The sequence below is a fragment of the Chenopodium album genome, chromosome 4 (genome assembly GCF_948465745.1).
Source record: "Chenopodium album chromosome 4, dcCheAlbu1.1, whole genome shotgun sequence".
In the NCBI taxonomy this organism is placed as follows: domain Eukaryota; kingdom Viridiplantae; phylum Streptophyta; class Magnoliopsida; order Caryophyllales; family Amaranthaceae; genus Chenopodium; species Chenopodium album.
Window position 1 is genome coordinate 6,205,110 of NC_137837.1, and position 14,902 is coordinate 6,220,011.

At 34.4% G+C, this 14,902-nt stretch overlaps 2 protein-coding genes across 2 annotated transcripts; both read right to left on the minus strand.

Moving 5' to 3' along the window:
• Nucleotides 1-758: 758 nt before the first annotated feature.
• On the minus strand, nt 759-3,198 carry LOC145626474 (peroxidase 47-like). Its single transcript, XM_081678907.1, has 4 exons — nt 2,732-3,198; nt 2,428-2,616; nt 1,985-2,147; nt 759-1,520 (listed from the first exon to the last, which is right to left on the minus strand). Exons 1-4 carry the CDS (start codon nt 2,990-2,992, stop codon nt 1,123-1,125), a joined length of 1,011 nt encoding a protein of 336 aa, XP_081535033.1. The 5' UTR covers nt 2,993-3,198; the 3' UTR covers nt 759-1,122.
• A 3,314-nt stretch (nt 3,199-6,512) lies between these two features.
• Nucleotides 6,513-11,822, minus strand: LOC145628734 (PHD finger protein At1g33420-like). Its single transcript, XM_081681119.1, has 5 exons — nt 10,962-11,822; nt 10,187-10,313; nt 9,245-9,460; nt 7,753-8,367; nt 6,513-7,643 (listed from the first exon to the last, which is right to left on the minus strand). Exons 1-5 carry the CDS (start codon nt 11,290-11,292, stop codon nt 6,809-6,811), a joined length of 2,124 nt encoding a protein of 707 aa, XP_081537245.1. The 5' UTR covers nt 11,293-11,822; the 3' UTR covers nt 6,513-6,808.
• Between the last annotated feature and the right edge of the window lie 3,080 nt (nt 11,823-14,902).

Below are 14,902 nucleotides of genomic sequence, written 5' to 3' on the forward strand. Positions count from 1 at the left end.
AATCCCTTTGGTCAATCAAAACTCAACAATTTTGAATTCCCAAATTGTCTAACAAGCAAATTAATGAAATTGCTAGAAATTTGATTAGAGAAATAATTGTTTCTCCTGAAATATGCAATTTTCTATGGAAATTTAATTCTCATATCAACCAAATGAGGCCTTAATTTATGGGGGAGAGTGACAAGTAAATTAGGCCTTATATCATGTATATCTTGGGCCGAGGCCTCATGGCTCTCATGCCCCTCGTTGAGTTGACAAACGGGTTATTTAGATCAGGTACGTATAATTAATTAGCTTTGTATTTAGATGATGAGTATGCTTGGTGTAAGGAACTAAGGATTGTGATATATTAGACGGGTTATAACTTATAAAGGACTGGTTATTGATTCTTGTTTAGATATCATGTTTGTTGCTTTGAGTTCTATCCGACTTATCAGATTAGAGATAGTTATAGAGTGATAGTGTAGTTGGCCAAATTTCTAAAAATCTCTTTCTTTAGATGGTTTGATCTTTGGTGAACATTGAGATCGTGTAGTCATTGGATCGAAAGCAATACATTTGTTGTCAAGGTATTTTGAGTCAGGTGTAGTTGAATATGCTTAGTCAAATCTTGCTTAAAGATGTATCAACCTTGTAAGAAGTATTATTAATTACCTACATCATTTTTTTACATGATACTAGTTAGTGTGATGGTTATTAATCATTGTTAAATTTGACTATAATATTAAATGCATTGATCAAACTATGCATCATAAAAAGATACTTTAATAAGTTATTATAAAATGATGGTAATTGTTAAAGTCATATAATATAAGATGATGCATGACATAAAAAGGCATGACTTGTTATTCTAAAATGGCAAAAGGGATCAACACTTGAAACCTTCATCTTACCTATACATACCTAATATATTAAATTACATATGGCATGACCTTACATAAAATTCTGAAACAAAATGCACAGCACTAATTAGTAATTACACAAGTAAGAAAATTAAAAGCATATTCACAACATATCTAGTTTACATTACAAGAAATCCCTCAAACTCTACCAATAGTATTATTCATATTGTTGTGTCGTTTCTACGTGGCATGTCCCAGATGGAAGAAGTACGTAACAAAATCAATTAATCTTCCTACAATCTCTACGAACTTCTCCTTTAGCTCCTTCTTTGACATCGAGCAAGCTCATCTTAACCATGGCGCGTTGAAAATCCATGAAGAACAAGGCTTCATTCATAGCATAACCATTAACAAAGCCTCGAGTTCTAGGGCTATCAAATAAGGTTTGATCAGAAGTAAGCAAACCAGCCTTGTTTTGTAATGCATGAAAATAAAGGTTGTCAAAATCATTCCTTGAGGCATCAAAGGGTTGTTCTGCTTTATCACCAGCACTACATGTCTTAGTAAGTGTACTAGCAAAATTAGCATCTAATGATGGGTCCACTTCATGTGTATTATCGAATTTGCTTAGTCTATTCTTGAATGAAGCGCACCTTGCCACTCCCAATGTGTGGGCTCCTACATCAAGTAATCAAGGAATAAAACAAGATTAGATGATAAATTGGAATATGTTGCATACTATATATATTAACATATTGTAATTCACTGATTTGTGAGTGGGGTTGGTATTATTATTATAATACTTGTATAATAGACATGATATAGGCGAAATTCGATTTAGGTTTTAGGTAGTCTTTAGTAAGCGTGTTTGAAAACTTTATCAAATTAAGTTATTGCTTCATTCTAACACATGTAGTCATGTTGTATGATGATGATAATGGACAAAACAATTGCGCAACTAACAATTATAATGTCACATCATGATTGAGATATCAAATTCGAATACTTCTCTAAAATTTTACTTAATACAGATATTAACTTAACTGATCCGGTTTGTATGTATAACCAAAGAAAGTACAAAAGATCTAGAATTTTTAATGAAATAATGTGTCAAGGATGTCAAAATTGAAGAATAGTGGTACCTGACAAAGCGACCATATCTTGAACAGTAAAGCCGCGTTGTCCAAAAACTCTAATGAGCTCGGAGCTATTGAAAGTGGGAAAAGGAAGATTGATTGTGTCTTCTATTTTTGATCTTCTTCCATCTTTCCTTCCTTTAGGTATTTCATATATTGGACCACCACTCTACATTAATTAAAACTTTAAAATTAGAAAGTAATCATGCTTTATACGAAGTATATCTTAATGATGCATGATGATAGTAATTGCACTTCATCCATCAATTTTGGCACATGCTCATGCAATGGAGGGCAACACTATCCTTGTCAGTTGTCATTTTACTAATTTAAATAAAGTTAGATATAAAAAACAATCTTTATTAAGCGTAGATAAAATAAATTACTCTTTTTTAGATGTATGATCCAATATTAGAATGAAAATCAAATTAAGTATTATCTTATATTACCAAGAAAACCGCATCTCTAGCAGCCATGGCTATAATATCAGCACAAGAAACTACTCCAGGACATTGATCCTCGAGTTCATCCTTAATGTTGTCTATGAGTTCATATCCTCGCAAGCTTAGATTTCCAGGAGAATCCTTCTCCGCTGTATTATCCTTTGTCGAGTCAATAAGGATTGATGCATCACATCCCTACGTACAAAAAACAAATCATTTACAAATAATTCGAAATTTCAAAGAGATCGATCATTCATTTCATATAATATACACTAATAGTTGATCAAGCACAATGCATAATTATTATTACCTGTATCCAACAGTCATGGAAATGCATTCTTAAAAGAGGGCCAGCCAAAGTAGGATCATCTTGAAGAGCCCTAGAAACAGCATCTCTAACAATTCCATCAATCATTGGACAACTCATGATATAATAATTCATGGACACTGCATCAACTCCAAACCTAAAACCTTTAGCTACCATCCCCATCAATAGCATTGCCCCGATAACGTATCGAAACATCATCCTAGCAATGCTTAAGGAAGAGTTACTAGAAGATAATGGTAACATTACTATTATTTGGTAGGGTTATAAGTTGGAGTACTACTCTAAAGATTATTATTTTGTGGTATTTGAATGAAATGTTTAAGAATGTAGCTAGATGTATATATAGAGGGTGGGAAAATGGTTTATTGTTGCAAAAAAAAAGAAAAAAAAAGTACAAAGACATACTATAATGGATATAGAAGATGATGAAAGTGGAAGATTGTAGTGGACCATAATCTAGGGTTCCACTTAATTAAGATAAAATGGGAGATGTTCAAAAACATGATAATCCTAGTTAAATTATGTAATTGCATGGTAATAGACACGTTAACATGGTTAAGATTTTAAGATGTTAATGGTTCATAATGCTCCACCGCCCGCCAAATATATAAATGTGACTAAGAATTTGGGTAATTGCAAAACTTCAAGCCATGAACAAAGACATTTTCTTGATGTGCATTGTTGATTTATATATGTATAAAATACTCGATTACATGTCAAAAAGCATTTTTGAGTTTAGAGTCAAACTTATTCAAATTAATACTCCATAATAAAATCAGTAACTTTTATATATGATGATAATCAATGTAATACTGGATTTTTAAAGCTCAAACCTGAAAACTTTTGTCACAATTGAATAAGCCTCTCTATACTAGCTAGTCCATACAAAGGGTGCACATTTGTTAGGGTTTTGATGTATTTTTAGGCAATGAGTCAAATCATATCAAAAGGGGTAGATAATTATCTTTCTCTCATATGTGAATGAGATTAGTGAGATTTGACCCAATGTCTCACATTTGTTTGATGAAATGACAAGTTTCCAAACATAATAAATAAAACTGTATACTTGTGGTGGTATTGGCACATGTACACATGTAGTGAGATTAGTGAGATAATTAATAAAATGTTATTAAGGGTCTGTTCACTTCAGCTTAATTTTACTTTAGATTATTTCAATTCAACTCGTAATTTCCTTCTCTCATAAAATATTCATTTCAGTTCAGCTTCAATCAATTCAGTTCAACTCGGTTCAGTAAATGTGAACAGCACTAAGTGTAATTTCATATATATATATATTAGATATAATATGGACCATATAGTAATAGAATTATCTAGATTTTTGAAAATAAAAATTAGCTTAGTGAGAAGTTGGCATGAGAAATGATTATAAGTTGAAGGAGTGATATACGTTGTATAGTTTGGTCTTCGTCATGATTCTCAACTTGAAACGAAGTCTACACCACACATTATCAGCATTCAGCACGCTTCAATTCTACTGGTTTTTTTTGGAAAGTATATTGGTATCCAGCATTCCAGCAGCTGAATGAAGTTTTCAAATGCAAGACTACTCGTGCAGACGTAGAATTCTAGATAACTCCATTTGTATCCGTCTAAAGAAAAATCGCAACAATTTGACAAACACACTATGTGACATACTATTATTACAATTTATATTTACAATTAATTATTTATTCATATATCTCATATTTTAATATTATACATTACTATACTTTACTACACCTTTCATGTCTTAGATTAGAATGAAATTGAACTACACCTTTCAATTTGATGTACGTACTAGGTCTTTTACAAGTAATTTTCCTTTGTAAAAATTGGATCTATGTACCATAAACCCTCTTCCAATCAAAGAGAGGAGAGAAAGTCATCCTAAATTAGTAAATTCCTAATGGTGGATGAAAGTTCCTTACAAAAAATGAGGAGGAGTTCATTAATCTAACCTATAAAGCAATAAAACAGAAAAATATATATACCGCAAAAATAACCATATGATTTTTAGTGAAAACTGATGGAAGCCCTACAATATACTCTACCCAACGCTAGAGTTTGAGAGAGAGCGAAGATGGATCGTTTTAAATTTTAACTTCTATTTTTTATTAAATAATAGTTTTCAATGCATAATTTAACACATAAGATCGATGTGTTTTATTATAGGGTAATGCTATAAGGGTTGCATATAAGCATTTAATATACTTCTTTTTTTTAGTATTAAGTTGGAAATTTATCGACAATTTACGAGTAAATCAATATAATAAATGTTTATTAATTGTCTCCTCCCATCCTAGAATTGTCTAGATAACATCTACTGCAACATATATGATGCTTAAAGTAGCAAAAGAAGATGAATCTTATAATTTATTAATTTAGAAACATCACGAAACATATGGTGATATGGTTGCATCACTCCAAAATGCCACAATGCAAAAGGAATGACAAGCTAAGCATATTGACCTAAATGAAAAACAATTTAATACTCCATAACATTATTAATAAACTTTAGTGAGAGTACATCATCATTACCATTTGATTAGCACAACATTTGACCAAGTTTATGCTTTTTGTACGTTTATTAGTGCCACACAAAAACAACATTTGAAATAGACAAGAATTAAAATATTATATATAAATATATAGAAGTATTAAGTAGGATTTAAAAATATTAATGTGATATGTATGAATGTTGTTACATTATATGCTAAGCAATAGTTGAGTGGAAAAAACTAAACAAAGTCAAAACTTTAAAATAAAGCAATGAAGTGGAAGAATTGAGAAGGACAAATGAGCTGGTTTCCATACTATTTGGTTCCATATTGTTTTTGTACGGTTACTTATACAACTAGTGCTATCTACGCGGATATAGGGGGTTGTTTGGTTTAATCAGTTGGAATGGAGTTATAATTCAATTTAATTAATTTTTTGTTTGGATGAGGTTTTTAGTTATGAAATCTCATACCCAAGAGGTTTTAGAATCCGTATATTTCGTATTAATGAATGATAGAATCCATACTAACAATAAAACCAAACAACTTGGATTAATATGGGTTTTAGAATTCATACCTGTCTAGTACGGAGTATGAGATTTTATACCAATTCATTCCAACTTGATGAACCAAACACCCCCTTAATCTCTATTGTATAAATCAACGAGTCGGGAATAGTTTGATGTCCATATAAAATACGGAGTGCTTGTGTGTAAACGACTCTTACTTTCATGTGTTCTTATTATTTGGATTAAATATTTTTAATGTTAACTTATGTACTTTCACAGTTTCACCAATTAATTTGAAGTTTAGGTGATTTATCAAATTTTCTATGCTCTTTCTATATTGCAATGATTGATTTGAGTACAAGGGATCAAAATAGAATGAATAAATGTTTTTTTTTTTTTTAAAAAGAAAAAAAAAACTTAAATCATTCTACGGAGTAATAATTTTAGGTATTAAATGCTTCCCAAAAGAGACAGCAGTAAATTCCCATATGCAACCAAACAAGGCCTAAATGGTCAATGATATGCGATATAGTATGGACTACAGAGTACAGACACACATAGTAGTAGAGTACCTCTGTATGGCTGTATTCTAAAACAGAGAAAGTGAATACAATCAATGAAATACTACCTCCGTTAACTATTATTTGCAACAAAGGAATATTTTATATCTCACAAACAATACCCCTTTGTTGCAAATAATAGTTAATGAAGGTAGTATACAGAAATTTTACCAAGTTGAAGCTAAAATAAATCAACTGCTGATTAAGTTAGAATTTTTTTTTTCTTGTCATTTTTTTAACTTTTCATTTCAGTATCTACAAAGCTCCATCCCGCGCAGTTAGAGTGCATAGCATTTACAAATTACAAAAAAGAGTGGAGCTTAAATTAAACCCAAAAAATTTAAAAGGGATTCCTACTGACTAGAGTGACTACTGCAACTGAAGTGTTCTTCAGGCCCTTCTGAAGATATGTACATGTTTTCCTCGTCGGCCTGAAAAAAAACCCTAAAAAGGAATTTACAAGGGCAAAAAGCAAAAACCAAAAGGTCTAACCTAACGTACATCAAACAGCATAGCCAAGCTTTTACCACCTCCACCGATCATGATAGACTCATCCTTGCAGTTCAACCCTACATTATCAATGGCCATCTGGCTCGTGCCTCCGCACTTAACGCAAAGAAACTTTGCTGGCACAGCTTCAGAGTCCAGAATTCCAGCACACCTAGTGTGCTGCCAAACACCACACCCATCACATGCCAACATTCTTTCTCCATCGTCATCATGGGCCCCACAGCCACACTCCACTGTCCATCGCTCGACCCCTCTTTCAGAACGGAAACGGCCCAGCCCGTTCTTCAAGGGACACCTACCCTGAATCCTCACAGTCAGGAGAGAAGGAAACAAAAGCCTGACTTGGGTGGAATCCTCTACACCTCGATAGTCGACTAGCTCTTCTGCTTGAAACCCTTTAAGCATTATGTAAACTTCCTGAAAAACCTTCGAAGCTTCAACTTTAAGGTCAGAAATTGTGGCCTTTAGTGGTAGTACAATGAGTTCTGGTGGTGGCCTTATAGTGTGCTCTTCTGATAGGTACTCAGGTAGTTCTACTTGGCAATATATCAAGATGGCAGAGGGATTCTCAGGTGATAATGTGGTCTCAGGCTTGTAGTTCTTCACAAACTGCTTGCAATCAAGAAGTCTTGATGCCGCACTGACTGCACACTCCCGTCTTCCCTTGGGCCCAAAGTTCATCATAGTCAGGGGATGAAGTAGATTTTCATACAAAAATCTCATGTCCTGTAGAATTTTTTCTCTGGATGGGTAGTTCAGAGAAGAAGGATATGTACACCCAGAACTGCCTAACAGAGAGAAGTTTCCAGACTCGACCCTGAAGATGAATTTCAATTAGACTTCAGCAGTTTGCACAGCTTGAAAAATAATACCAACATAATTTGGAAGCATAAAAAAAAATTGAAGGAAAAATGGAAAATGCTTACCTATACTCAAGTGCACCAGTATTAGGGTTACAACGAGCATGAACAATCATTCCTTCAGGAGTCTGCTTGCCACCAAGTTCCTTGAGACAGTAATCCAGTAGCTCTGGAGAGCCTACTTTACAAACAGCCCCTCTCAGGGTACGCCAACTCACCCATTTGGAACCTGTAACTGCACGTAAAACTCTGATCATAGCAGCCTCAACTCGTTTGATGTCACTTGTCGTCCATGCACACAAGACCCCTGGTGCACAAGATCGACGCTTTTTGAATGAATCTTCACTGACAAGGGATGATTTTTGCACATCATGGACCAAACTCATCACAAAGTAAAAGAGGTCCCTCATATTTACAAGCTCACATTCTGAGAGAGACTGGTAAAAAAATATCAAATCCTGAATGTGAGTGCGTGGCTTCCTCCCTTGACAGATGAAGAAAGAGAGTGGCAAATTGGAGAGAGTTTCGACAGCATCTCTATAGGAATCTTGAGTAAGGGCAAAGCTTCCAGACCCAAACTCATATCCCCAGTTCCCATACCATGGGTGCCCCTTTGTAATAGCATGAAGAAGCCGGTACTCCATCCCATACTTTTTGGATACATCCATGACACTGATCTTTCTGTTGATGTTTGAAAAACAACATTGTAGGGTCTTAAGAGGTGTATAAGGAAGCTAGGTAGGCATTAAAACATAATTGATGAAATTACACTTAAAAGACTTGGGAGTGACCCCCATTTAACTTGATTACAAGCCACATTTGGCATATTTTGAAAATTATAGAAGAGTGCTTATATATTGAGATTGCTATGTGGATATCGTCATTTTAGAATATTCATATACCATCATTATGTTTACCTAAGAGAAATATACTATAGATCAAAAATTCAATTTAATCTTAAAAGAGCACAGACAGTAATCAAGGATAATTTGGGTGACACGCAGTCAAGTAGATAGAACAATCCAACATTCGAATTTTTGTCAGCCAAGGAAGAAAAAAAATAAGTTTAATTTTGGCAACAAATGTTGGAAAATTAATTTGCATATTGGTCCGGAATAAAAGTATATCTCCACCTTACCACCCACCACCCTCTCTCTCTCACCCACCCACCTTCAATCTCTTTCTTCAGCTTTTTTTCTTTCATTCTTTTTCCCCTATATAGTTCTTTCCCTCTCTTTTTTTTTCACTTCTTTATATGTAAAGAAAATTCTGTTGCTGATTTTATCTACAACACCACACTCATGCATTTCATTCTCCTTTTACCTTTTTTTTTTCCCATCCTCGCAACTTTTACCCCCACAAAATAATGGACTGATGTCAAATTTCAAACAATCACATAGGTTATAGTTATAAAAAAACACAAGAATACCCAAATGGAAGATGGAAAAGAAAATTGCTCATTGTAATTGCAAACTTTTTAATCTCTAATTTTTGAAAATTTTCATCCTCAAGAAAGTACAGAAAGGTAAGAGCACCATGTACAATCAAGAGTCCTAACCTGACTCCAAGATATTTACATAGGCGATCCCAGAAGTCCATAATATCAGTTCCTGAAAGGACCCTTGAACCACCTTCTCTACCATTGACTCTAAGAAGGTGTCCATATCCATTAGCATGTACAACACCGTGCAATAGATGAGTAGTGTCGTCCAACTGGTTATACACCCAGTCTTCAGTCTCATCAGAAGTCATCACATGCTGGCATGTCTTACACCTATAAGAAGCAAATTACGACTTTGTTATTGAAATTACTCAGCAATATATCTTTTCAGTTTCAAATTCAAAATATGTGTTCCATTGCTACAGACATACATTTATATAGTAAGAGCCAAAAACTTTATAAAAAAAATGCAACAATCCAATCACAAGACAAGACTATTTTCTGCTTTCCAGTTAACTTCTTGATTAAATATGAAGTAACAATGCCTCAACAAAAATCAGGGACCAACAACCCAAATTTCTTCCACAGTTCCATAATCAATTATATAATCAGAATCAAATTTGATCAACAGTACCAACAAGTAAACAAATACAGAACAGACAAAAATGTGAGAAAATTTTAAAACAAATAAACCAATTAAGAGAAATACAAACTCTAACACAGCAAAGTCAACAATCATAAAATTTCAATTACTACATTGTTATCAACTAGTACCATATTCAAACACCATAAGATATTCAAATATTGATTACAGCATTATCACACTTATTCATCACTCCAAGTCTACAAAGAGTTGTATAATAACATGAAAAACAATACTCAAAAAGGTATTGCCTTCATTTTCATAACATCACATAACAATGAAACTGCAAACCAAACAATATGAAAATAATGAAATAGGGGATGAATGCAGACTACGATCAAATCCCGTCTACATCACTTTCCTTTTTCGACACGCTATACACACAATAAAACAATGAATGAGAATAAGTAGCTCACCTAGGATCAGCAAGATGGATTGAATCACCACATTTAGGACATGGCTTAACAAACCCACCAATTGAGTTCCCATCTGCTTTAATTATGAAATGATACCTCTTTGTGCATACTGGATGCCCACTCCATCCTACATTACCAATTACACAAACATATTTAGTACAAACATAATATTTTATGAATATAAAAACCATATATTATAATTTTATACAAACTGAATATTGATTTTGTTTGTACTGGTTAACCTAAATTATTCCTAAAAATCTCAATTGTGTGAATAGATGGCCCCCACAGTGTCTGAAGTGGACTGAAAAATATTTTTGGATAAACAAAACATCCAAATCAAAATATTATTATTATTATTATTATTATTATTAATTGATTATTGTTTTTACGATTTTACCCTTGAATTAATATTAAAATCATGGGCAATTTAGGAAAAAGGAAGTAAATTAATGATGACGGTCCAATGTATTTGTACGAAAAACTACACAATCACGCAATAAGTAAGGCCCAGTCACACATAACTCAATCCCTTAATGCCACCTGTCCTTACTAAACGACACCGTTTTATTGTCCGTTTCCACCCACCCCCAAAATAACTACACTTTCCAGTGAGACCCAAAACGACACCGTTTTTTCCCAGAAAGCATGCAGAAACACCGGCCCATATATCCCGCTGAGTCAACTCGGCTGAGTTAACTCGGAAAAAATAACCGTTACAGAAAAAACGAAGGGAAACTGAGTCGGTTTACACGACTCGGGCGAGTTGACTCACCAACGACTCGGCACTGGTCGCAGTACACAGATCTAGATCTGGCGACGTCTTCCTCGACAACATCGACGCAAACGACCGGAGGAGAAGAGTTTTCCGGCGACTCCGGCGAGTCACCGGCGCGGAAGAGGACCTGCCACGTCACGAGGTGAGGGAGGAGAGAAGACGGCGGAGGAAGAAGCGCGTGACGCGCTAGAAACGCCTTGATGTTAGACCTAAACGGAGCTCCGGCGATTCTCTGGCCAGATCCCGGCGCCGGAAAACTTAGGAAGTCCGGAAACTCGGCGGTGACACGGCGCTTCATACGTTTCAACGACCTAGCGTTAACCACCATTGATGAAGAGGAAAAGTTGCAGAGATTTGAGATTGATAGAGAGAAGAGAGGAGAGAGAAAGGAAGGAATTGTTAGGGTTCAGATCTGAGAGGAAGAAGAGAGAGAAAAAGGGGGGGAAATCAGAAAATGGGAAATTTTTAGATCTGGGAAATTAATGTTTGTTTGTGATTTTAAAAACTGGAGATTTTTTTTTTTTTTTGGGTTATAAAATAAATAAATAAATAAATGGTGAAATTTGGGGAGGTGGTGAGGTAATGGATGCTTTATTTGAGCCTCGAAAAAAGTGAGGAAGTTTGAGGAGAGAGAAAGAGAAAAGGAAGAAGATGATGTTGATTTTTTCAAAAATTAAAATTAAATTATCCTTTTTCTTAGGAAAGAAGAAAGGCGGTTTGTTTGGAATTGAATTAATTTATTGATGGGTTATATTTTTGGTTAGGCGGGATATGATATGATGTGATGAAGAGGAGAGAGAAATTAATTAAAGTAAAGATGGAAAATAAAAGCTGGTTAATGGTGAATTGGAGAAGGTTTTTTTTTTTTTTTTGACAAGAATTGGAGAAGGTTAATGGAATATAAATATGGAAAAAGTTGCGCATCTAATGGCGTTTTATATGTACATTGTATAGCAATTGTATATTTATTCAATTTTTTGTGTTAATTACTACGAGTATGAGTACTTTCTAGACTTTTGGGTTACTATACATGCCCCTTGGGCAGTTGGGCATAGGGGGTTATTAAGTTATTTGGAGTTTGGAATGGGACCCGCTTTTTCAGCATATACTTTTATTCTTTTTTGAAAATTTTTACTGCTTAGTTCCGTATTAATTTACTACTCCCTTCGTCTCTCTAAAAAACGATCCTTTTGGTTAATTTCGCAAGTATTAATAAAGTTAAATAAAAAAAAAAAGTAAAAGTATATTGGAAAGATAAATTTACATGAGTTTTACAAAAAAAAAAAAAGTAAAGATAGATAGTAATAAAAGTATATGGAAAAATAAAATTTTATATGGAAAAGCAAATTTTGCACAAATATTGTTGTTAATTGATGGGTATTTTATTGCTAATGAGTCATTCTTTTTGGGATTAAATAAGGTCAAATGGATCGTTCTTTTGGGGACAGAGGGAGTACTTTATCCGTTTTACTGTATAATGTAAGTCTCATATGAAATCAATCACATATAATAAGAAAAGAAAAATATTTGGAATCAAACATTTAACTATAAAATAATTCATAATTAATTTACCTTATTTAAATTTTTTTGATTTTTTTTTTTAGAAAAATAAGTCATAATTGTATAATTCATGGTAGAAATTTCCTTACTTAGAGTCATGTCATTAATTTACAACCAATTAATTCCAAAAAAAATTGAACAATATGGGTAGATCTTTTTAAAACATCCAAAATAGTATATAGAACTAGCATTATTAAACGGAGGGAGTATTTTTTTTATTAATTTTATTTATTATGCTAGTTGTTGCAAAACGCCAAAATTTTAGCCATTAATAAATTTATAAGATTGCACTAGCAATTATGAAAATCAATGTTGCCATTAAAAAAAAAAAAAAAAAGAATGAAAAAAATATAGGGAGGTGTTAATACCGCCAATAAAAATTATCAAAACCGCCAACTTTTTAAGCGAATGTCATTATTGCCCTTACTAAAATACTAAACCCAATCCCATCTTTCTCCTCTTTCTATTTTCTCTCTCATCAACAACCCCTCAGGATCCCCCAAAACAACCACCACAGAGACAATCGACGTACCAGTCAACGGGTTCAAGAGGTGGTGGCGTGTACATGGGTGACGGTGGTTGACGGTGGGGACATGGATGGAAACCGGGGAAGGAGGTAAATTTGTCGATTATTTTTTTGTTTTGAATTTAAGTTTTTTTTTTTTTTTAAATTCCGGTGGCTGGTAACCGGCGCTCAAAACCGGTTGACCGCGACAGATAACCGACGGTCAAAATCGGTTGACCGTGATGGTCAATCGGTTTTGACCACCAGTTACCGATGGCGGCCAACTGGTTTTGAGCGTCGTTAGCCAGCAACTTTTTTTTTAAAAAAAAAAAATTATTATTTTTTTTATTCAAAACTTATTCTAATTAATTGTTATTATTATTACAAAATAATTATAATTAATTTTTTTACTATTGTTGTAGATAATTATATTGATTAACTGTTATTATTCTCGGCAATCTGGTGTAGATGGTGGTGGTTGACGCGGTGGTTGTGGGTTTGTAGTGGTCGACATGGTAACGTGGGTGGTACCAGTGGTGTGATTGGTGGTGGTTGATGTGGTTGCTTTAGAAGAGGTGGATGGAAATCACGGAATGAAGTTAAGAGAAAGAATATGGGGAAGATTTTAGTAAGGGCAATGTTGTCCCTTTACTTGAAATGTTGGCGGTTTGATTAATTTTGTTGGCGGTATTTAGCAATTCACAAAATATACTCTATATAATAATATGGGGTGTTACCTCCAATAAAAATGATCAAAAGTTCAAAATCGCCCACATTCAGTGTGAATAAACAACAATGCCTTTAGTATTTCACCACTATCTTCCCTCTTGCCAGCAATCATTAACACCTTGACACCACCACCTTGATCAGCGATAACCACCGCAACTACACTGGCTGGCCGGTGACAACCACCACCACCATGATCGGCGAGGGAATGTGGTAAGTCATCTTATTTTCGACAATCGCGGTAATTGGAGCCCAAAACCGGTTACTGTGGCTGGTAACCGGTTTCAAGATTACCATGCCTAGTGACTGATTTGGTAACCGATTTTGGCTTATGGGTACCATGCATGGTAAACGGTTACCGCGGTAACTGGAGCCTGTGGTAACCGTTTACAATGCATGGTTCTGGAGCCCAAAACCGGTTACCAAGTACGATCTTCGAAAACCGCATTTGTTGGAAATTAAAAAAAATAAAAAGTCACCACCTTCCCGCCGTCGAGGGAAGGTGGCGGGTCGTCATTGAGGGTGATGTGGTGTGTCATCGGTCAGGGTAATGGTGGTTGTCGCCGGTCGAAATGGGTGGTGGGTCATCGGGGAGGATATGAGGTGGTGAAATAGTAAGGGCATGGTTATCCATTCACAACTAATATTGGTGGTGGTGATCATTTTTAATGACATTGTTTAGCAATCCACATAATAGGTAACATATTAAGATCTAATTTATACATGTATAAACGTAATTTAGTGATAAGAATTGTATCTTTCAAGTTTCAACTCTATGTTGAATATGTGGATTAATTCCCCCTTTGAGGTTATTTTATGTGGTAGGGTATGTACTCTTACCCCACAAACCCAAATCCCCAAAGTGCCTTATCTGCTTAGGGTTTGATCTATTAATCTGATAAGTTTTCGTCAAAAAAAAAAAAAAAAAAAAAGATAAATTCAAATAAGTGAAAATTAGATAATTGAATACAACAAAACAAAAATGGACTGATTCACCAATACGAAGTTTCAATTTCATGAAACGTACAATATTTTTATGGGGCATTTTTTTGTGTGTCCAGGGTTACTCGAGTTACTTGGTCAGGGGTTACTCGAATTACTCCTAACCAAGTAGCCCCTCATGTAACCCTGATCGATCGAGTAGCCC